The sequence below is a fragment of the Dreissena polymorpha genome, chromosome 9 (assembly GCF_020536995.1).
Source record: "Dreissena polymorpha isolate Duluth1 chromosome 9, UMN_Dpol_1.0, whole genome shotgun sequence".
NCBI classification, from domain to species: Eukaryota; Metazoa; Mollusca; class Bivalvia; order Myida; family Dreissenidae; genus Dreissena; species Dreissena polymorpha.
In genome coordinates, this window is record NC_068363.1 from 2,805,758 (window position 1) to 2,831,674 (window position 25,917).

A 25,917-nucleotide genomic window follows, 5' to 3' on the forward strand; every position below is an offset into this window, starting at 1 on the left:
CACTTTGGGCAAAGAGGACTAAACTAGTTATTATTTTATGTCTTGTGGGCCTCTACAAAATAAAAAACAAATACCCCTTTGGTCGAAATTGACAATTGCACAGGGTTCAATATTTTAATGTTACAAACATATTACTACCTTAGGCGTCGCTGTGACAGGTTCTTGTTACAAATTGGACGATTATATGGTGAGGCTTCAATTATACACGAATTTGAAGACCGGAAAACTCAATTGTCAGGCACCATTTATATATTATGTAAAGTAAAAAAAAAACATTTCATTATTAGAAGCATTCATCCATGGAAAATTTAATCCGACAAATCATTTTACCTTGCCCAAACTATTATAAGCGCCATACTGAATAAGCAGACCGGTAATATACAAATCTTAATTATTCTAAACGTTTATTATATCATGAGTTAATTGTTTATTTTGATGAACAAGAAGGCAACATTAAAGCTTGCATCGTGCTCAAGACCTTGACAATGTTATGTAATTATCTTTAATTTTTATTTAATGCACTAATAATCAATATTAAAATATGGATGCAGTCCCCATATATTAGTTACTTTTGGATGTTACTATGGATAGTGTTGACATAAAATAGCAAAATTACATAAAATACTTATCAATCATTTTAATCAAAAGCACTTAAACGTTTTAAGTATTTATAATCGAGAATGTTCATAAAGTTGAATTACGTGTGTTATTATCTGAACACAGAAATGTCATATAAAAGCACAACTATCACAGACATGGGAAAAGTCACATACACTGGCGGGTCTTCTTTACGGTATCAGTCTTTGCAATTAATTAAAGTGTCTTTTACTTACTTACTTTTATGAAGCAGAATTATTTCACTAAATATAAAAGTGTTATTTAGCTTGCCTTGCTTATTAATACTTTAACCAAAGATTACAATAAATAATTGTAAATATTTGTGCATTTCCAGTTTTATTATGCCGTGGACACATTAACGTTAATACCAATTTTAATACATTCATCCATTTTCTAAGACATTGTTTTATGTAAACAAGATCTTATTTTGCATATTTTAAGAATCTTCATATAGCATGTGACTCAGCATTTCACTCATTGTTTTAAATGTTGATGATTCGAAATGTTGTAATAATATATCAAGTACGTTCCAGTACAAATGTTTTGAAAACCACTTGAAAGGTATATTGCATAGAGTTGTTAAACATAATAATCCACATAGAAACAATGTATTTTTAGTACTTTGCAAAAGTAAATACCATGACTTTTGACTAATGTATGATTTTAAAATGTCGAAGTCCTTGTTTATGTATAACAATCAAGCAAACGTTAAGGGAAAGATATTTTGTATGTGCGACCTAGACGTTACGATGTAAGGCCAATTATGTAAAGGTTTTACAAACTAATAAAGTGTACTTCTTCTTTAGTATAACATTTTAATTGTACAAAGGGATTAAGTTTAAGCACTCTTGTGGAGTAGGTGAGTTGTAACCTTTGTGTTTAATTCGACCTTGACTTTGAAGATTTCGAACGTTTTACCCAAAATCAACGATATTTGACTGTGGTAGTCTAAACACGAATGCTACGTGAATATGTTTGTTAACAGATAAGATTTTTACTTTTCTCCGCTACATTCGTCAAAAAATAAACCACTCGTGTGGCATTTACTGCTCTACCTTAGTCCAATAACGGTTATTAAAGAGCTGTGTGTGCTCTAATGCAGTTGATCAATCAAATAAGCTGCCTTCATAACATGTCTGATAGCTTGTTACATACTGTTTGAATTTTGTCTCAATATCAACTGTACAATGGTTCCCCTTCGAACTGATTGCTTTCTTACTTTCTAAACCATGCTGGATTGTGAATGAGAATGGAGTTTATAAATTTCTCCAACACATATACAAACAATTGTATAATCGCGAAGTGATTGATTTTAATGCATGCATTTTTGAGATACTTAGACACATATTAGCAAAACTTATTTAGGATTGGAAGTTTGGTTAATTGGTTTAAATTTAGCGTATATAAATATAAAAAACAGATATCGTGCGCCAGAAGGACAAAAAAACTCATACCATGTTGTCCTGTATTCATGGCAATTAGCCAAGAGCAAAAACAAATGAACTAGACTACACACATGGACATAACAACGCACAAACATAAACACAACTGAGATCACCGCTTCAGAACGGTAAATGCCAAATATAGGGGTTTAAACCGGTTTTAAACAACTCAATTGAAAAAATAAAATGTTTTAATTACACTTTTAAGAGTACATAGACATTCGACTTATATCATCACAACAAACTAAATAGCAATAAAATAAAATAAATTTTAATGCAATTGCTTATATAAATACTCAAGAGACATATGCATGAGCATGATACAGGTTAAGCAGTGCACTGTCCCATATTTAGTTATATTATATTATGTTATGCTTTGTATAACATTGCTTTATCAATTGTACCGGACATATATACTGGTGGAAATAAAATAACGGATGGCAAAACGAGTAACTGCCCGGATAAAGTAAATTTATAATTATTTGCTATTTTATATTAAAGTGAAAGCTGATATTCAAGAATAAATAAAAACGCAGCTTTGTCAAACAAGCATTGTGATTTGTCCTGAACTAAGAAGTCAAACAAATAGTAATGGCCAAAATATTTTGATTATAAAAAGAGTTATTACAATAAACCGTTATTTGTCTTTTTACACTTGGATATATACACAATATGACAGCACTTTCATTACATGGAAAAAATGGAAGTGTGAAATCAATTTGTAAAAACATTCTACATTTCTATTAATACAAGTTAAGGATCAACTAAAACGTCAAAATAACAAATCAAACAAATCATACAAAAAACAAAAAGATACATGATTGCTTTCTAAAGCAATATATGATGAGATTACATTACACATAATTATGGTTTTAATATTATTGATAAAAGGGTGCAGTATTTCACAAATATGCGGATACTAAGATTACACACACTAATTAACTATAAAGGTCCTTATCTTTCAATAAAAATGGATGACAAACTTACAACTAAACATAAAATTTGATGTTTTAGATAAACAATTGCTTATCTTTTAATAGTGTAGTAAAAACAATAGTGCGTTCCCTATTTGCCTATTGATCTTGCTTAATTTAAATGCCGTTAAACCGTCAAAATATTTTTTTCAATGTTTGAAACAATGTTTGAAATGTTTGTTCAAATACTCCACGTGCACGTTCAAAGAGACCCCTATCGTTTCTGATCTGTTTTTTGAATGGATCGTATTTTCTTCCTTTTACTTGATTGCCCTCTCCGTGCTCCGTTTCTATGTCACTTGCCATTGCAGATTGTTGCTCAGCATCTACACGTGTCCTGCCATCGAGAAGTTTCTTATCAAGATCTTGTAAAAACGCTCCTGAAATTCGACTTTTGCGTGTTGTTTTAGGGTCACTTCCAGAAATATGTATTTCTTCAAGAGCGTTTTGATTTTGTGTTAATGTTTTGTTCGCAAGCCTTCGGACGCCATCAGGGTTAATGTTTGCTGTCCCATTTTGCATTAATGTACTTCTACTTTCTATTCGCTCTTTCATTCTTAACACTAGTCCCCTTTCTTCTGAAATGTCCTCATTATTCCTATCTTTCTCGGGTTTGTTGTCATCCAATTGATTTCTCGTTTTTACCTTGGCATTTTCATTATAACTCTCAAGACCTTTGGTCGGATAATTCTCTTTAATATATCTATCTGCATATTGTTTTGCATTTTCAAACTGAGCGTTGGTGAAATATTGCTGACCTGTCCGAACTGTGTTGGCGTCAATAGTACGAATTATCTCATCTACCATTGCTTCCTTCCTTTCTTTCTTTTTGCCATTGTCGATGTGCATGACCTTGCTTCCGCACCTTTCTATCAAGTCCAAAAGAACCTCCACATTTTTCGTTGAGTTTTCCTCTGCATTTTCAATATATTCGTTCAATTTCTCTTTTGATTTTATGTGTGTGAACAGAATGAAGGCAAATTTTCCAACATCTTCTCCAAAGAAGTCAAAGAATAGATTTACGGTTTTAACCAGTTCATCAGTAAACCTTTCTGGAGTCAAGACGAATACAATTGCATTAAACCCAGGAAGCGTTTGGTAGACAGCATGAACAAGTCGCTCATTTACATACTCAATGCCTTTCGATGTATCAGCAAAACCCGGACTATCAACAATTTCAATACGACGCCCATTCCTTATAGCGACCTAAAATTAAATGAACATGTACAGTAAAAGTTTGTCGACTTAGTTAATATGGTGTTCTGTTGACCGGTAGTATATACTAATTTTAAGTGTTATGAATTTAGTTGAACAAAGCAAATTTAAATTTACTGTGTACATGAAATAATATATGGTCATGAACATTTCGTTTGACGTTCAGTTCGCAAAACGTATTTATTTTAGTTTCTAATTCAGATCATTTATAGCATATTTAATTGACTTTTTATGATAATTTCTATTTATTGAGAAAAAAAGCATGTTAGCATTATTTTTTGTTTAATAGTCTTAAGTGATTAAAATGTAAATAAATCAAATGTACATTTAAAACTTCTGTTTGTGTTTCTTAATCGTGATTCACCAGTTTTTTATTTGTGTTTTGTATAGCATGCAAACACAGAAAACTGCGAGACATATTTAAGTTGATATTAAAACAGTAGCACAACTCTGAGTGTAACTTTTACTTGTATAAATACTAAAGCGTTATATATGATCATTCTTTTTATTGACTTTTCTTTATTTTGCAAACATGACACACATATTAGCAGAAAAAGTACATTTTGAAATTAAATAATCAAATTTGTATTACTGTATAGTATTGAATATAACAAATACCGCTCGTTGAATTTCTTCTGTAACGGATCCAGGTGATAGCTTGGATACAAATGCCTTTGTACCCAGAATGCTGTTTCCGGTAGCACTCTTTCCATGTCCGGTCTGCCCCACCAACAGCATAATGATGTCTGCGTTATAAAAATATGTGACTCCTTTAAATTTACACATATTCATGGAATATTATTATCTTTTGTAATAACAAAAATACGTATTCCATGGTGCAAAGTAAATGTGTTATACAATTCTTTTAAATAAATATAATGCATGCATATGTAATATTATATTCCGTATCAATAATTTTAATAATGTTAATAATACGTGTCAATGTCAGTTATATAAATTCATATATTTTTACGGCATACATGAACTGAATTGTTTTGCCGTTCTTTTTTCAAATTCTGCTTTACAATGTGTTACCGTCTTTTTGTTCATCAATCCATTCCTCGCCGTCATAAAACATAAATGTCGTCTGTTTTAACATTATGTTACCTTTAAAGGGATCTTTTCACGCTTTGGTAAATTGACAAAATTGAAAAAAGTTGTTTCAGATTCGCAAATTTTCGTTTTAGTTATGATATTTGTGAGGAAACAGTAATACTGAACATTTTCCATGGTCTAATAGAGCCATTATATGCATCTTTTGACGATTTTAAAACCTAAAAATTATAAAGCGTTGCAACGCGAAACGATTGAATAATTTGGAGAGTTCTGTTTTTGTCGTTAAATTTTGTGAAACTACGAAGATTGCTTGTATAACGTATAAAATACGTTCAGCATGTATACTCGGCGGAATAGCTCAGTAGGCTAAAGCGTTTTTACTTCAGGACTCTGGCAGGACTCCAGGGGTCACTGGTTCGAAACCTGGTCCGGGCAATGTTCTTTTCCTTTTTTTAATTTTATTCTTGATTTTTTACTGGAGCTTTTACGATCCAATGTTTACATTTATCGATATAAAGCATTTAATGAATAAGTTAAAAAATGCCAAAATCTGTGAAAAGGCCCCTTTAAGAGTATGCTGCGTGCACCATCTGTAATGTCACATTATTATGTGCCTGTTACATTATACAGTGAGCCCGCGTTTATCCGGAATTCGATAGTCCGGAAATATCGCGATCCGGACGGAAGTCAAGGGGAGCAGATTTATTATGCAGTGTTTTACCCCATTAAGTCCGGAATCTCGCGTTCCGGATCCGGACGTAGATTTCGCGACACCGATCTGTGTATTTAGCTGTAATTTTGTCTCGTTAATCCGGATGCTTTCAAACAGGGAGGCTTAATCGCCCATCCGCCGTACAAACAAAAACGCAATCACCGAGGCGTGAAGTATTGTTGTTTTAGGCTTAATGTGTGATAGCTAATAGGCGTGAATAAACATGATTCGACCCTGTCTTAAAAATTAATTGATGTCGGCATTACACAATGCATCTTAAATGACACATTTGTTTAGATGTTTGATTTTCTTTAATGTCTTTAATGAGCTGAACACGCGATTGATTAAGACGCATGGAGAATGATGACTGTTCTTGAAGACTGATCCATCGAGGAATGTCGCCAAACAAAAGTGACGGATTATTTTTACGAAATGAGCTTGTTATGTGTGACAAGTTGTGCTAGGATTATTTAAACAATCCATTTAAAACGCAGCCAACGTTAAATGTCGCTATTTTAATCATTTTAATATTCTGTTGCATGAGACCTGTTTTACAAGGGTTATTTAACAGTATTGCAGTTGTATGTTTTATTTTCATTTGCCTTCAACACCCATGATCTGTAACTCTGTGACGTCACCAGCTTACAGCTCGCGTGCAAGCCATGGCAACGTCTTTTTTTCTTGCGGCAGTATTACATGAGATACACGCAGTCTTCATGGAAAGTGTATACAACAACGAACAATCGATTCAATACTCAGCTATCAACGCTTACTGTGTGATTGTAACATTCGCAATCCTTTACGTCATGTGTGTATATGTACTCAAATTCGGTAACGGGTTACGCGTTTTTGTATTTTAAATTGTTTAACAACATTTGATTTTTTAAATGTCTGCGTAACAAGAAAATATCATTCTTGATGCAAAATAAGTATGCGAATGTACATACACATAAGGATTATGTCATAAGGTTGATATTTTACTATTAAAACGGCACTGGTTCGATAGATCGGAAATTTCTGCCAGAACGGACGTGTCCGGATAAACGCGGAGTCACTGTACTTACTTTTGGGACATAGTTTGTAAGTAAACGCACGCTAATCTTTTATTAAATTGTATTAATAATGTTCAAACATGTAACACACAGGCAGAACTTTACATGCCGTTAGCGTTATAATGTCCGATTAAGAATCATCTTTTCAAATAAAAAAATGCCTAATAGTTTTAAAATGCAGAAATGTAATAACATTTAATGGCTTATCCACACTCTCGCTATATCCATGACGACGTTATTGGTTAACGTTAACACACTATTTGTAACACGTTTCTCCTAGCAGAATGCTGAAAGTCTAAATTAACGATAGTGTTATAGAGAAATGCATTTTATTTGTAAAATGTAAAGGGTCATTACAATGCTCCAGAAAATATAAACTTAAATATCAAAACGTCAGACATGATATTGCTCTTTCATTCGTATTTTTGGTTGTAGGAAAACATCAAGTCGGTGTGAAAACTTGTTTTTCACACTTATGAACAAAGTATCTGGCGTGTATATTTTTACACGTATAACGCAGTTAAGATTATGTTAAAACATTTGTTTAATATTTTAAGAAGATAGTCGAACGTTTCATATTCAGCACCTTTTAAAGCAATTTGCGATTTCCTTTTTCGACAGCGTTTACGAGTTTACAATAAAGTATGTGTGTTGGTGAGATTTAAGCTGGAATGTTTAAAATATAAAACTAATCTGTCACTTACAAAAATAATCCCATTTATTTTGTATGACAATCGCTCGTGCGATTGGAGAACAGATAATTACGATACGAAGTAATAGATCAATTGAAATGCACTGAGGTAATTCAATTTTTAACCACTCATATTTTTAACCAGGTTTTCCGAAGGAAAAAACTGGTTATTAGATTGGCGAATGCGGGCGGGCTGGCTGGCTGGCTGGCGGGCTGGCTGGCTGGCTGGCGGGCTGGCGGGCTGGCGGAACAAGCTTGTCCGGGCCATAACTATGTCGTTCATTGTCAGATTATAAAATCATTTGGCACATTTGTTCACCATCATTGGACGGTGTGTCGCGCGAAATAATTACGTCGATATCTCCAAGGTAAAGGTCACACTTTGAGTTCAAAGGTCAAAAATGGCCATAAATGAGCTTGTCCTGGCCATAACTATGTCATTCATTGTGAGATTTTAAAATCATTTGGCACATTTGTTCACCATCATGGGACGGTGTGTCGCACGAAAGAATCACGTCAATATCTCCAATGTCAAGGTCGCCACGACTAAAAATAGATTAATTTTTTTTAACAAACTTACAAAGGGGGTTAATTTTGTTTGTTCATTTCAAAAGTTCAGTTTGAGTTTTCTCCCTTTATCAGATTTTTTTTTTTCACAATGAAAACCTGGTTTTGTGACAATTTTGTCCCTTGTTCACCAATCTATTCAAGCTGGGTGTCAAATTACGTTTTAAGTGCCTATTGCCAATTTACCAAGGTCTTTCGCAACGCAGATCTATCGACATCTAAGAGTCTACACAGTGTACAACGGTGAAAGTGTGGGTGCACACATGATTTAACAATTCGAACCTTGTTTATATACAAGATACACCATACAAGCTTATTAATTAAGCAAAATATATTAAAAACATGTGCATTTAATTACAATAACGTTTTATTGCATCCAGAAATTCTGAAATAGCCGCTCCGCTATTAAATCGTGATTAAGTTATCCAGTTTTGTTTTTACATGAAATAAATGCAGACAAAAAACGAATAGTTAGTGTATTCAATATAAACATATATGTGGCTGCACAAGCAATTTTGACCAATGTGGTCAAAAATGACATTTTGAGATATCATCATTTTCTGGTAGAGTAGAGTTTGGGGAATTCAAATATGAAATTTGGTGCAAAAATTCCTAGTATTTTTCATTATACAGTCTTTTTCGTGAACACAGTGTATGAAATTAATAAAGTGCAAAAGTCTAAAATGAGTTTGTTTTTATTGCTCATATACTACTCATTTTAAGCAGTATTCAAGTAACGGTATACACAAGTAAAATAGTTTAAACATGTTTACATATAAACACATTGTTAAAAGCACCATTTTATTTTTTATTCAAAATGGTTTCCATGGTTACCATTATTTGAATGTTGGTATTTGATCTCCACATTATGTTTTTTCTATGTTTTAAACATTTAACATAAAATTTGTCACACCAATCTTGATGAATAATTATAGAAAATGTGTACACAATTATTAACAAATGTGAAAATGCATAAAATGAAACAAACGAATGGAGTTGTTTTAATTATTGACAATTCAAAACTGATTAATGTTTACTGTAAGTACTTAATGTAAAACACTGTTATACAAAATCATTTTGCATACAAAGTACATGTTTATACACAAAATCCACAAACCAAGTCCACAAAAAGCTTTTAATAATTTGAAGAAAAAAACTGGTCGTCATGGTAGCCATTTGTCTTAATATTGTACAATATAAAAATTTGCCTTCATATAAAGGCTGGTTCAACATTAGTAACGTCGAAATTGTACCATGTACTTACATTGATACATAACAAATGGCAAAAACATCATTGCAAAGTCAATGTGTATGACTTAATGTTATATTTCGTTTCAGTTAAAATAACATTTATACTGTTATCTCTATAACATTGTTATATAAGTATGAACCGAATAAATAACTAATTCATATAAAGAAGAGGTTCTAACAATGAACTGGTTAACAAATAAGAAACAATGCAATGAAGCACTATTTGCTTATTTACAAAGATGAACCTGGGTTTTAAATATTTATTTTTATTTACAAAAAAATACATAACATGGGCAATACTTGAAATGCATGTAAGTTTACATAATAATGACATCAAAATGAAACATTGACAGATTTAACCATTCATTGCAGGCAAATCAACAATACATGAAAACATAACTGTAATAATACTGTACTGCACAAAAATCCCTATATACAACATTTATTAATGCCTTAATTGTCAGCAATTTTTCAAAAATGTACATTCCAAATAAACAATTACTTTGGAATAAGAGGTTTGGACATGTTTTCTCTTATGCTGACTCAGACCTGAACAATTTGGAAATGTGATCATACAAGTACCACTGCCTTGCTAAAGGGAGCACTGGAATAGTCTTGAGTGGAGGCATGGCATTCTTATTTATTGGACGTTTCAACAGATCAAAGCACTCCTCAATAGAGTCAGCATACTGCTTACAATACAAAACACCGGGTTAATCTCTGGAAACAAAGAAATGGTGGTATTTAGTAATGTTTTTTATGTTCCTAAATGAGGCTTCAAGGTGTGACCGCCAATCAAAGAATTGGACCGGACTATCCGTGTCAGACAAAAGATGCTGAATGTTATGACCCGACCTCAATGATTGTACGGTTGCAGCAATGTCTTGCATTGTCTCTGCATCACTCGCCCTCTACTTCACTTTCCAAAAACCAAAATGCCAGTCAGGAGCAAACTTTGTGTGGCCTGCTAGCTTGGTTTTGATGCTGATGGATTCATGAAGGCCTAAAAAATGTAATGTGAAATGTGTCAAGTGTAAGAGTAAAACAATGACTGTGTGACAAATTATCCCCCTGTATTATTCAATTGTAAAACTTAATTGACAACTATTTACTTTACAAAATGCAATTTTAACAATATTTCACCCATTACAGTAAAATTTAAAAAGTGTCATTCTAAGATTATTTATGATAGCAGTAAAGGTATAATGTCATCATTATGACGGCATTTAATCACAATAAATACGATATTTTGCATAGAAAAAGAAATAAACATACCGTGTAATCCAACAGGAAGTGTGTGAGTGTTTGTTGACAAGGTCAAACGGTGGATGAAATACTCGTAAATTTGTCCTAGGTTACAATAAACTCAAAATTATGTTGAGTAACGACTGCCAATAATTTTCACTTCGTCTAATGCGATCTGACATGTCATTTCATGCCTATTTGATAGAGTTTAAAAAAATTAATTGCGAGAAAATATCGCGCAAAACAGTGCGTTAACTTCTTCCTGATTTTTCTCTGAAATGTCGTCAGCGCCAAATGGGTCAAATCGCTTGTGCGGCCACATATACGTATTTGTACCACGCAAGTAGACCTTAAACCGTTTATAAAAGATATCTCAATAGGTATGCAATATATTTTAAAATTCATACAAACATTGTAGTATGCCTATAAAAGCAAATTGAAAACAAAAATGATATAAACATGATATTTATTTTAACAACTAATGACGATTCCTATAAATTGTAACAAAACTATCGTATTTACTTGGTGAATGATTACACAAAATATTTAAGTATAAAGAGAGCAAATACCTGCTGCCCTCCGGTAGCCATTTTGTGTGAATGAAGTGGAATCACGAGTTGGAAACGTTGTGATTCCGAAAGTTGCATGATTTGTTTCTATTTTGGGCTTGGTATATTTTTAGAAATTACGTATGAGTCAAATGACAACTCTGAATCTTGAATCTCATAAAGCATTGAAATGTATTAAACCAAGTGTGTAAAAGTACATGTTATTGCGAAACGCGTTATTGTTAGCCTTATACGCATTTAATGCGGAAACTAAAGCACACACAATACAATAATGGTGCATTATTTTGTCAAAAGCGCATTTATCTCACAATAATCTTAGATTTTTTTAGATCTATCTATCTATCTATCTATCTATCTATCTATCTATCTATCTGTCTGTCTGTCTGTCTGTCTGTCTGTCTGTCTGTCTGTCTGTCTGTCTGTCTGTCTGTCTGTCTGTCTGTCTGTCTGTCTGTCTGTCTGTCTGTCGTCTGTCTGTCTGTCTGTGCTGTCTGGTCTGTCTGTCTGTCTGTCTGTCTGTCTGTCTGTCTGTCTGTCTGTCTGTCTGTCTGTCTGTCTGTCTGTCTGTCTGTCTGTCTGTCTGTCTGTCTGTCTGTCTGTCTGTCTGTCTGTCTGTCTGTCTGTCTGTCTGTCTGTCTGTCTGTCTGTCTGTCTGTCTGTCTGTCTGTCTGTCTGTCTGTCTGTCTGTCTGTCTGTCTGTCTTCTGTCTGTCTGTCTGTCTGTCTGTCTGTCTGTCTGTCTGTCTGTCTGTCCGTCCGTCCGTCCGTCCGTCCGTCCGTCCGTCCGTCCGTCTGTCTGTCTGTCTGTCTGGCTGGCTGGCTGGCTGGCTGGCTGGCTGGCTGGCTGGCTGTCTGGCTGTCTGTCTGACTGTCTGTCTGTCTGTCTGTCTTTATGTCCGTCCGTCCGTCCGTCCAACCAACCAACCAAGCCTCGTTTTTATCTTTATATAGATGACGAGTTTAATAAATTCAATACAAAACGACCCCTCATGCATGATCCTATATGTATCATGTTTATCTATTACACTGCATTTATGCTAAGTGATCGGAATATGATATGTGCATTAGAGAAAAGCTGTAAAAATGACTGGAAATAACAACATTGAGGTCTTGCTCAACGCTTTTTAAGTTTTTGTATACAAGCTGCATTATATATTTAGGCATATGCTGATAGTAGCCACCACCCCATATTGCATATTGTAATCAATATCCTGATACTTTCATCTTTTTGGGAGCACCCTAATACATGTGTATGCATTCCAAAGTGCACAAACATTCTGTCAATTGCTTTTAGAGATATTAAAGCCACACACTTTGCCTCTGACCTTGAAATGAAATACATAATAATCAAAACAAATAGATGCAATTAGAAATTGTGCAAAATTGTCATTAAATTTATAGCCTTTTTAGCAAGTAATTTATTATTTTTCATACAGTACCGCTTTTAAAACCGAACGTAGGGTTTCTATACGTATACGTCCATTTCGACAAACGCAATTATTTTTAAGCTTTAAAACGCAAAAAAGGATTTCTACCTTGTAACCACCACATATTTTCTAATTGGCATAGATACAATTATATCGTTAGCCTAGTTAGCAAGTTATTTATTATTTTTCAAACAGTACCGCTTTTAAAACCGAAAGTAGTATACGTCCTTTTCGACAAACGCGATTATTTTGAAGTTTTTAAGCGCAATAAGACGGAGTTCTACCTTGAAACCATCAGATATACTCTACTTGGCATAGATAAAATATGTTTCTTATTAATACTTAAATTTACTATGCCAAATAAGTTGTTTGGCTTTCACGATTTTAAATAGAATAAAATTTATTAGTTGAATATATGTATACGTTTTATTAATAATAAAAGACCACAATGTAAATATACATTTACGCTTACAATATAATTATAATTTATAACTATCGACTTAATCAAAGTATTTAATTAATGACTTTTTTCTTACGGTGATTAAAATGTGTTTAAACAAACAGCAGTGAATTTTTTGTTGAAAACATTTTCAACGCTAGAATTAATTATCGTTTAGGAAATCAACTAAAGCATGAATGACCATTTTTGAAAAAGATAATATAAATTAAAAAATGTTTGTTAAGCAATGCTTTCATATTTATTCGAAAACAAAAAAACAAAAATCGACACAACTTAATTTAATATTATGAACATAATTTGTTTATTTGTTTCTTTGCACACATTTATACGTTGCCTAAAAGCATATAATCAATAACATTATTCATAAAAATGTTCAGTAACAGATAATATGTCAATAAGATATCTTTCCTTATTTTCACTAGTTATTTAAGCAATGTACTGGTTTTCAATTATTGAACAGTAATTATTATATATTAAACCATTATAAATAAGTTTGCCTCAAACTTGAATCTTTTTGCCATCTTTTGGACAGTCAATGATCTGGCTGCATTAATTGATTCAATCATTGCAACCGAACTTTTCGTCTCGTGAAAGTAATAATAAAGTTTATGTAACCCGCCGCGTTCAATTGTATGCTTACATCAAGTTACATCAACCTCGCTTAAGATGTTTTTATTGTCTGACAACATGTGCATATTTACTACACATCGGTCTTTGAACATATCGATTTTCATTAAAGAAGCTTTTCAATTTTTGCACAATGTAAACTATGATAAAGAAACGCGCGCACGCAACCGTGGAATGATGCATTCCATTTCTTTATCTATTTCTTTTTTGGTAAATAATAAAATAATAATAAAGTTTCAAAAAATCATATTAATATAAACTTACGAGCAAGAGGTGATTACCTGCCATTATGTGGGACACAAACACAAATCAATATGTAAAAGAACCTGGTTATACCTTATCGCAACTTTCTTTTTTCGGTCAGGGTCCATCAATTTTTTATTTCGTGATATTACCAAAAAAGAACATAATAAACACGACTTTGTTCTTATTCGTGTTACCATTGTTAGCATATTGTATAATTTTAGGAATGAATACTATTGCGATCAACAAACACATAAGCTTGTTTGCTGATCACAAATGATTTAAGACATTGAATGTGTATCACTTGCACTCATCAATAACCCTTAGTCAAAACCTGGCTTGTAAAAATAAGAATGGTTCCATTGGGTTATAGGAAACAAAGTAATGTCCCAGTTAAACAACGTGATGACCATGTCAGCACCAGTTTTTACATGCAGACATAACCATTAATCAAAGCGGCTAAAACTGTTTAAAATACATGGACATTTCCCAATGACGCAATTCCTTAATACCTGTTGTTAGTAAATTACAATCTCATAGTCTGTGTTTTAAATTACTCGTTACTTCGAGTACGTTTAAAACATATAATACCAGTCGTTTCAAATAATGGCTAGTATATATAAAGGACATTCAACATAACATCAGAAAACACTACGGTAATCGCATAGAAATGGTTAAGTTAAAGCATTGAGAATTGGTTTACACTGGTTGAAGGCCCAAACCTCATATTTAGCCCATCAATTACTTCATTGCATCGTTTTTAATAAATTTATAAAGCAACACAGAGAATAGTACATTGATATTGACAGTTCAAATTGAGACTCAATGGTGAAAACCCCTCAGAAAACATAATGACACCTTTTTGGCACGTATTCACTTGTTATGATGTAACTTCACACAACAGAGTTGACGTTCGCTTTTTTGTATAAATTACATCGATATTTGTTGCGAGTATTCATGTTTCACATCGCTGAAACGTATAAGAGCTACCATTGGAAACACATCACATTCCATTCTCATCATTCCATACAGGAAGTAATACCAGTTTCATTCTAATGTATTTTTCTCAACAGATTTTTTGCGAATATGGATCGGTGTCAGAATGAAACGTGGTGTAAACTATTAAGGGGGAACTCGTACTCATACCATCGTGCGGAAAATTAGAAACGCACATGTTTTGATTACATATTGAATATAAAGACAGTGCACAGTTTATGAAAGTGTAGTGTTTACCTAAAGTGACGTAAGAAAAAATAAAGAAAATATTATGTCTTTTCTCTGCCTTAGTTTGCTTTTATTCAACTTCGAGTAAATGTATGTAATGATTTGAAAATCATGTAGTATTGAGGGTATTTTCAAATCAAATTAACATGAACTATTTTCGTATGAATTAAACAGTTATTTATTCACCCGACATCATAAAATCCTTACAAGGTCATTGCGTAAAGAATAATCCTCTATATCGATGAAAGCTTACAGCACATCATTTAAAATGACACACGATGAATCCTAATAGACCATGATGCATCCGTCACGACGATGCTGCCGGTTGCTGCGATATATATCGATTATAAAACGGCGCACTCAATAGTATCAATATTTGGGATTATTGATAAATATTCTGTTAAATCTGAATGAATCCGAGAACGATTTTAAAGGCATTCATCAGTAACAAACAAGTAACACTTCTCCGGATCGAAATCAATACCGGCTTCTTCGTAATTAGTACGAGGGGTCGGTGACAACACCGGTATATGTGCATCTGCCGATTTGTCAGATGGCTTGGACAATTTTCTTTATCCAAAGTCAATATGGATTTAACACATGCTGTTTACATGTATTGTAAATCTTATTTAAAGACGGTAACATTTAAAACCGACTGTTAAGAACACGTAATATAATTGTTAGATCATATTTATATCTTTACATACATGCTTGAACGTGTGTATGACAAAAACCGTCAAATACATTTTACGTACGGTCAATATCCCTCTAAAATGTTGCCCTGGAAAATGCTTCTATTAATTCTCTCGGTAATAACAGCTGCATGGGTAGAAACGTTATCCAGACAGGTTCAACGTTCGAGTAATGTATCAATAAGGCTGCGACATAATTCGTTATTCTCTTGATGCACTTAATTAAGACAAATCGCAGACAGTGCCCTGCAACGACTTTTGCACATAATGCTCCTCATTAATTCAACCTCACATGACTGAATGTGCAGAGGTTTAGACCATTTGCCTGCGAAGTTTTGTCGATTATGCCTATATTCAGCTGATATTCGCGTGCAAAAGGGGCAAATACCATTGCAAATAAGACCTATACGTGTATATAGTTTTTTGTTCTTCTATTAAAAAACATACTTACAAGGTTTTGAAATAAACACAACATTTTTATTTAGATTAATATAGCATTAGTTGTTACCAAAACTTCATAGCACCTATTCCCGAGCCAAACATTATCAAAGAGTCACATGAAAAGATGATTTTGCCACATGAAAAGATGCAAATATCTGTTTATGAATATGTATGCTTCAACCTGGAAAACAATACAGATCTTCAATTACTTAAAATGCTGTATAATAAACTTGTTTCTCAGTATTAAAATACATTTATAATACCATAGCTAAGGATGCTCTGGCAAGTATTTCTTATTATTATTGATAGTCGCCGATAAACTGTATTGTATAATAAGGTCATGGAAAGAAATATACCTCCGTCTCAAAAACTGTGGAAAGTTTGGTAATGATTCAGTAAAAAAGTAAATGAAAAAGTGCTGATACGGTGAATGTTTCATTTTGTATTGATGACAGACCATTACTTTCCACGTGGGAATATGCTGGCTGTAAGAAAGCATCTCAATTGTATTGTAAAAAAACCAAAGAGAAAGTGTGGTGAACATTCTTTGAAAACTGCACACCAAAGGGAGCGGATGCAATAAACCTATATATATATTATATATATATAATTGTTGTATACATCGGTTAAGATATCGGCACTAGGAACAAAAGTAATTCGTTATAAGATTATGTAACAATCCTATTTGCTGAAATATATCTCCATTTAAACGTATGTGACCGCTGTGGTATATATTCGGTACATAATATTACTATGCATTTCGTCTAATTCTCTTTTTAATCTAAAAAACAGACTGATTTTCTTTGCGATTAAACACACACAAGGCCGGTTTGTTTTAAGAAATTTAAATGCACTTATGCATAAACACGTTTTCGTTTAGAGTGTGTGATGAGAGTATGACTGGTATGCATATAAATGTACGAGTTACACTTACACTAAGAACATAGTATATGCAAACAAGTATAGTCAAATCATAGTTAATTCAGTATTTTATTATTGTTCACGAATACATTTTAGTCTGCAAGTAATACACAACATATTTCTGAGATCGTTACCAAAATTAAAAACGGAAAATTACTGTATCATTTATTATGTATACGTTCCTTTCACAATAAGTGTGCCTTGGCAAAACGTTTATTAATGTATATTATTTTTAATCAATATTTTTTCCGTTTTTGCAATACTATTATGAATAATAATTTATGTTATATTAAAAGCGTTATGATTCATTGCACTTTGCTGGCGAAATAAAGAATTTTATGCATTGTAAATTCGTATACATACATCAAATCATGATGTTTCTGTTAATTGTAAGTTGCATGCGTGACTAAAATGTGTTATTCAATTGGTGTTTGATTAACAATATCTGACGTTAAACAGTAATCAAATATAGGTATTCCTGTTTGCTTAATGGGATGTTTTTATAACGATTTGTGCGGGCATATAGTTTGATCACTCTATCATGGTGTGGCGAAATTGTGGATTTAAAATCAATTTACATGTGTTCTTAGAGTAATGAAGTCGTCTCTGTTGTAGTTTTATGTGTCTTCTCTTTCCTCTTTTATTTTCCCAATCGCCGCATAATTAGGATAATTCTCCTGCAAGTTTGCAGGCTCTGGCCATACATTTTCCGTACAGAGTGTATAGTCCCTGCATTCATTGAGACGGGTTCTTCTACTCCCGCGTTTGATATTATGTCTGCCTATTGATGTCCAAGTAGTCCGCGATGTGTGAAAGGACTCACTGAAGTACACGTGTGAGCAATTTATGTTTTGGTAGCAATGTTAAAATTTGTTGGCTGTTGTTTGTTCAAGGAATTAAACAACGTTTGTGCATAAACATGGAAATTCATTATTATGATATTTTTTCTACGACTAACGGCAATACTAACGGCAAGACATTGTATTGCAGATATTGCGATATTCTTTGCATATTTATGAACGTCTGAACTGGTTGTTGGAAATGTTGGATACTAACAAACTTGTATTTGCGTCGAAAAATTGTCTCTCAGTTTTCTGCCTATCAGCAGCATGAAACTTAAAATATTTTTTTTCTATATTATTAAAATTTGCAAAACGCTATTTTCGTGTATGCAAAGATAATACTTGCAGAGTTTAATACTCTTGGACTTAGCATATTCCAAATACTAAACATCACTGTGTTTTGTGTCGCACATTTGTTTCGCAGTTTTTTAGGAATGAACATGAACTGTATGTTACACAGATATATGTCTGTTTTGATGCTGTGTAGACATGCAAGACGTTATTTTTGTGGATCTCGCGATTTGCTTCACAGAGTTGCACACTTCATATATTTATATCATAATACTGTGTACTCTGTGTGGCAAACTCCTCTTAGTTGTCCACGTATTAATATGAGTGTTTGTAGATGAATAATTTATAGTGTATACCTAAATTGGTCGTTTATTATATCAAAAACTATAAACCCTTGACATCAGACAATATGTGTATTCTTACGTCATTTTACATGAGTAATTTGTGCCGTAGAGTTAATGAATCTTCATAAAATGTAAAAAACGAAAAATATTAACCATCTCTATAAATATAGTATATTGTTTTCTTAACATACTTGAACTTACATGTCTGGTTTACAAAAAAAAGTTTGCTATCTAAAACGTTATTAATTTATGATACAGCGTCTTACAGTGAAACGTAATAAGCAGCGATGCTTCGTCATTAAATAATTTGTTTGTCAGCTAGATCGCACCAAAATTAATGCGTCTGCGCAATTGAATCAAGAAGAGATATTGCAGTCAGTAGCTGAGATCATAGTGTTACGCACGTTATGAACACGTAGGGACAAAGCTAATCTAGAGTCTAATTAAGTTAAATGACATTCCATCAAAATGTTCCTAATTATTATACATCCCGATTCAGTATTTTCGGAGGTCTATGAACGTTGGTTTATTTAGGGAAACAAATTTGTAACAGAAAATGTTACTTTTCAGATTTTAAGATTATTGTTATTTATATTCCTTACCGACTGATGCACTTACCATTTTAAAGCACATGTTCATTTCTTTCTTTCATATCACTACTTTTTTTTAACCAGGTTTTCCGAAGAAAAAAACTGATTATTAGATTGGCGAATGCGGGCTGGCTGGCTGGCTGGCTGGCTGGCGGGCTGGCGGGCGGGCGGAACAAGCTTGTCCGGGCCATAACTATGTCGTTCATTGTCAGATTTTAAAATCATTTGGCACATTTGTTCACCATCATTGGACGGTGTGTCGCGCGAAATAATTACTTCGATATCTCCAAGGTCAAGGTCACACTTTGAGTTCAAAGGTCAAAAATGGCCATAAATGTCCCTTGAGATATAACCTTCATATTTGGTATGCATGTGTATATGGACAAGGCCTTTCCATACGCACAACAATTTTGACCCCTGTGACCTTGACCTTGAAGTAGGGGTCTGCGTTTAGGTTTCAAAATCTGCGTTTAGGTTTCGAAAAATGCTTATAACTTCTATTGCCCTTGAGATATAACCTTCATATTTGGTATGCATGTGTATATGGACAACGCCCTTCCATACGCACACAAACTTTGACCGTCCGTCCGTCCGTCTGTGTTTCCGTCCGAAAACTTTAACGTTGGTCATAACTTTTGCAATATTGAAGATAGCAACTTGATATTTGCCATGCATGTGTATCTTATGAAGCTGCACATTTTGATTGGGGAAAGGTCAAAGTCAAGGTCATCCTTCATGGTCAAAGGTCAAAAAAAAAATTCGTGTGCATCTCATGGAGCTGCACATTTTGAGTGGTGAAAGGTCAAGGTCATCCTTCAAGGTCAAAGGTCAATTTTTTTATTTTTTTTTCACCATCAAATTACCAGTCTGTCAAAGGCTACAAGACACCTCTACTTACAAAGTTCTCATTTTTATGCTAGTTGATTTAAAGTATAGTTATAAAACTATTTTCACATCTGTCTTTCGACAGAAACATATTTCTCCAAGGTACAGATTTCAATACATCTTGTGGTGATGTTAACATTGAAAACAATTACTGTTTAAGATTTTTTAAAAAAAATTTTCACAGTGAATGTAACAGAAGCATGATACAGATGTTGATTGATCATCTACTGCTTGTAGATTGGCCTTTTTCGGTAATTTAGCTTCTTCATCACTGAATAAATCATCCGATTCCATCATGGCCTTCGCAACATCCGAATTGTCAGGAACTTGTGCTTTATATTTCTTTTTTTAATCTCCTGCTGTAAGCTGGCCACTTGTGTGTGTACTACATTAACTTCTTGCCTTTTGTGTTCTTTGGCCAGAACATCAAGTGAGACATAGTTTTGAGCCTATACAATGGCTTTTATACTGTTTTAAACAATGGATCCCATGAGAATTTCATGTATTAAAAGTAAAATAGAGGCCCTGCCTAACTTTATACATTAAAACACATGATCACACTTTTACACCTTACTCTTAACACCAAATTTAATACATGTATGGGCCTCTGAGTGTTGACCGGTAAACATCATGAAGTCCATGAGGAACACATGCCCAATTATTTCATGTACATCAAAATATACTGCTACCAAGGATAGAAAAGCTTCATTCGGTTTGATACTTCACATGTGTATAGGCCTTGGACAGTAGATGACACCTTGCAACATTGGTTAACTTGTTCATTTTGGAATAACTTCGGCGATTTTACATTGGAAAACAAGCATCCGGTGTTCAATGGTTAATATTTTAAAGGTTGTTAGTCTTTTCTACAACATATTTGGTGTTTGATAACTTATGATGCAATCTATATATAAACAAATAGTTTAACTTCAATTTAATTAATTAATTTATTTATTTCTTAATTTAATTTATTTATTTATTTTAACATATAATTTATAATCGGCAATGATTTAAATACATTTAAAGCTTTTAATATATATACCCTATTCAGATAATTATGCCCCCCTTCGAAGAATAGGGGCTAATATTGCTTTGCTCATGTCGGTCGGTCTTTCGGTCGCTCCGTCCACCAGGTGGTTTCCGGATGATAACTCAAGAACGCTTGGACCTAGGATCATGAAACTTAATAGGAACATTGATCATGATTCGCAGATGACCCCTATTGATTTTGAGGTCACTAGGTCAAAGGTCAAGGTCACGGTGACTCGAAATGGTAAAATGGTTTTTGGATGATAACTCAAGAACGCATACGCGGCCAACAGGGCGAACTCTGAACAATATAACTGAAGCAACTGGTCTGTAATCCTTAATCTATAATTATCAGTCAAATGAAACATCATTATTTGAGTAAAATAAAGTGGATCAGTAAAAAATTCATCACAATATGAGATTTTCTTGGGTTATTTTGTATATTAAATATTGTGTTAATGTTTAATTTTCTTGATTAATATAAATATAAGCAGGACAGGGGAGGTAATACATTATTATATTTTTCTTATTTACAGGGGAAACAAATGCAATAAGTTAAAAGTTCATGTTTAATAAATAGAGCATATTTGTTCATGTCAGTGTGAGATCATTTTTAGCTCATCTATTTTTTGAAAAAAAAAAAATGGCAATTGTCATCACCTTGGCGTCGGCGTCGGCGTTTGCGTTGGCGTCGGCGTCCGGTTAAGTTTTGCGTTTAGGTCCACTTTTCTCAGAAAGTATAAATGCTATTGCATTCAAACTTGGTACACTTACTAACTATCATGAGGGGACTGGGCAGGCAAAGTTAGATAACTCTGGCGTGCATTTTGACAGAATTATGTGCCCTTTTTATACTTAGAAAATTGAAAATGTTGGTTAAGTTTTGCGTTTAGGTCCACTTTTCTCAGAAAGTATCAATGCTATGGCATAAAAACTTGGTACATTTACTTACTATCAAGAGGGGACTGTGCAGGGAAAGTGAGATAACTCTGGCGTGCATTTTGACAGAATTATGTGCCCATTTTTATACTTAGAAAATTGAAAATTTGGTTAAGTTTTGTGTTTAGGTCCACTTTATTCCTACAGTATCAAAGCTATTGCTTTCATACTTACAACACTTATTAACTATCATAAGGGGACAGTGCAGGCAAAGTAATGTAACTCTGACTGGCATTTTGACATAATTATGTGCCCTTTTTATACTTAGAAAATTGAATTTTTTTGTGTTTTGGTCCATTTTACCCCTAAAGTATCATAGATATTGCTTTCATACTTGGAACACTCGCAAACTATCATAAGGGTACAGTAAAAGGACATGTTGCATAACTCAGGATGTCATTTTTACGGGATTATGGCCCTTTTTTAACTTAGTAACTTTGAATATATGGTTACATTTTGTGTTTCGATCCACTTTACTTCTTAAGTATGAAGGCTATTGCTTTCAAACTTCAAATACTTTCATGCTATCATGAGGTTACTGTACCTGGCAAGTTGAATTTTACCTTGACCTTTGAATGACCTTGACTCTCAAGGTCAAATTATTAAATTTTGCTAAAATTGCCATAACTTCTTTATTTATGATTAGATTTGATTGATACTTTGACAAAACTACTCTTACCTGACATACCACAATAGACTCCACCCAAACCATCCCCTGTGCCCTCCCCCCTCTCCCCCCCTCCCCCCCCTTTTTTTTTTTTAACATCCACTCACAAATGACCACCACACCCTCACACTATACCCCCCCACTCCCCCATTTTTTTTAAACCGTTAAAAAACACAAATATCTATTTTATTATTTTATGTTTAAAATACCGACCAACCATCGCACCCAAGAATACCCCCACCCCTCCACCCTCCCCCCACCCGAATCCCCCCCATAAGTTTTTTTTTTACGGTCATCTCACAAATAACCACCACACCCTCACACTTTACCCCCCCCACCCCCCCAAAATTTTATGTTTGTTTGAAACGGTTAAAAAATACAAATATTTATTTTTATTATTTTATGTTTGAAATACCGTCCAACCATCGCACCCAAAAATTCCCCCCCACTCCCCCCACCCCCCACCGAATTTTTTTTTCGTTTTTTTTTTCCGCATTTTTGGAAGATAGTGTAATAAATTCCACACCCCAACACTATACACCCGTCTTCACTCCGCCCCTCCCTCCTTTTTGATTGAAAATGAGAGTCCCTTCACCTTTAAAAAGAAAATAGATGAGCGGTCTGCACCCGCAAGGCGGTGCTCTTGTTTATTTTTATGATCACATTTTATTATTACTTTGACAAAACAACACTTACCTGAATACCACAATGCATTCCACCCAAACAATACCCCACGCCCCTACCAGAATCCCTTCCTCCCCCCCAACCTCACCCCCCATTGTGTTTTTTTAAAACATCATCTAATAAATTACCACACCCCACATTATACCCCCCCTCTCATCCCCACCCCCCTACCCTCCCCCACCCCCCCATTAAAAATAAATAAATAATAAATCATAAATTACCACACCACACATTAGACCCCCCCCCCCCCCTATCCCCCCCTATCCCCCAACCCCCCCTATATTTTTTTAACATCTTATAAATTACCACACGCCTCATTACACCCCCCCTCTCACCTCCCCTACCACCACCCCCAACCCCCATTTTTTTTTTTTTTTTAAACATCTAATAAATTACCACACACCACATTATACCCCCCCCCCCTCTCCCCCTCCCCCCTACCCCCCCTACCCCCACCCCCCATTTTTTTAAACATCTTATAAATTACCACCCCCCACATTATACCCCCTCTCACCCCCACCCCCCTACCCCCCACCCCACATTTTTTTTAAACATCTAATAAATTACCACATCCCAAATTATACCCCCCTCTCACCCGCCAGCCCCCTACTCCCCCAGCCCCCCCATTTTTTTATTTTTTTAAACATCTAATAAAGTACCACACCCCACATTATACCCCACTCTTACCCTTCACACCCCTACCCCCACCCCCCCCCAATTTTTTTAAACATCTAATAAATTACCACATCCCCATGCCAGGGGGGTCACAAAATAGAACATATGCTTATAAAGGGCCTATTTTGTGAAAACTTTAAAAATCTTCTTGTCCATAACCATTGGGCTGAGGGCTACCAAATTTGGTACGTAGTGACATCTTATAGTTCTCTACCAAGTTTGTTCAAATTATGCCCCTGGGGTTAAATTTGACCCAGCCCAGGGGGTTACAAAAGTGAACATGAGCTTAAATATGGCCTATATTTTAGTATTGGCACATGCCGAGAATATTTGTTTCAGCCTTATTTTTGGGGGGCATCCGTGTCCTGTGGACACATTTCTTGTTTTGTATGTTATTAAATAAAAATAAAAATTTTAGGTTATAGACTAAAGACGTATTAAAAATACACTGGATAGAAGGAACAGAGAAAGAGAAAAAGAACGAAAGAGAAGAAGTCGACTACTACAGGTAAATTGTTTACTTAAGCTATAAGCATTATGGATTATTCTTTCTGTTGAATAATACATATAATAATTTTCTTCTTATTCTATTTACCCTCTCATCTTGTTTATTTTATGTGCTGTTGATTGTATAAACAACACAACATTTTATATTAAAATTATTCAAAATATGAAGTAATTCAATTGCACACGCCTTCAGTTTGAATTTAAATGTTACCAAAAATGTTCAATCAGTGAAAAACAACTCTATTTTATACTTCCCTCTTTAATGGAGATACACATGGACTAGTATTTCAGACTGCATACATATTTCCTCCACTACACTTTGATCCCACAAAAGCCTCCAGCTGTCACATACCAGTAGGCATAATGCATCTAGTTCATGTGAAAAATTGATTTTGTAATGACACAGATATTTATTATGTCATTCTTTTTTAGGTGCAGCCTGCTTTATTCATTATAAAGAAGTGAAACTCCAGCTGCTGGAGCAGTATTGAATTTTCATTAAAACAATTAGTTGGTCCTTTATTTAAGGCAAGTGACCGATTGCCCAAACAGTACAAAACAGCACAATACAAACCAACATAAACACAAAATATGAATAAAGCTGGGGTCACCGCCTTGGAACGGTCAATGCAAAGCATTGGGGGTTTAAACCTGGTTATAGAGCGCTCAACCACACACTTGGCCCAGCAATATTCATAAAACATTTAAGTGTAAATAAAATTTAACGTCATAGCATTGTAACTCAAATTAAACAATAATAAAAGGGAATTAAAACGCATTCAATTTAATTACTATTTAATTACTCAATTGCATTGAAGATACAAGAGTAACAGAATTACAACTTTTTGACGAACGATTAAATAAAACTATTAACAATTGTCAACTACATTCCTTCTTTATAGAAAAGATTTGAGAATATAGAATCATATAGTTAATATCTCAGATAATCATCGCGCAAATACAGGAAGAAGCAGCAATAATGGGTGTAAAAATTCCATATTACATAGCTTGGTTGTTTATGTGACTGCTAAACTAATT

The 25,917-nt window shown here is 34.0% G+C and overlaps 1 protein-coding gene across 1 annotated transcript; it reads right to left on the reverse strand.

Annotated features, from left to right (window-relative positions):
* Positions 1-2,429: 2,429 nt before the first annotated feature.
* Positions 2,430-11,448, reverse strand: LOC127845085 (GTPase IMAP family member 9-like). Its single transcript, XM_052375773.1, has 3 exons — positions 11,393-11,448; positions 4,868-4,995; positions 2,430-4,240 (listed from the first exon to the last, which is right to left on the reverse strand). The coding sequence occupies exons 2-3, from the start codon at positions 4,985-4,987 to the stop codon at positions 3,170-3,172; spliced, it is 1,191 nt and encodes a 396-aa protein (XP_052231733.1). The 5' UTR covers positions 4,988-4,995; positions 11,393-11,448; the 3' UTR covers positions 2,430-3,169.
* Positions 11,449-25,917: the final 14,469 nt, after the last annotated feature.

Coding starts and splice junctions, on each gene's coding strand:
- LOC127845085 (XM_052375773.1), bottom strand. CDS start 4,987: ATGCTGTTGGTGGGGCAGACCGGACATGGAAAGAGTGCTACCGGAAAC. Junction 4,241..4,867: donor CAGAAGAAATTCAACGAGCG/GTATTTGTTATA, acceptor ATTTAATTTTAG/GTCGCTATAAGGAATGGGCG.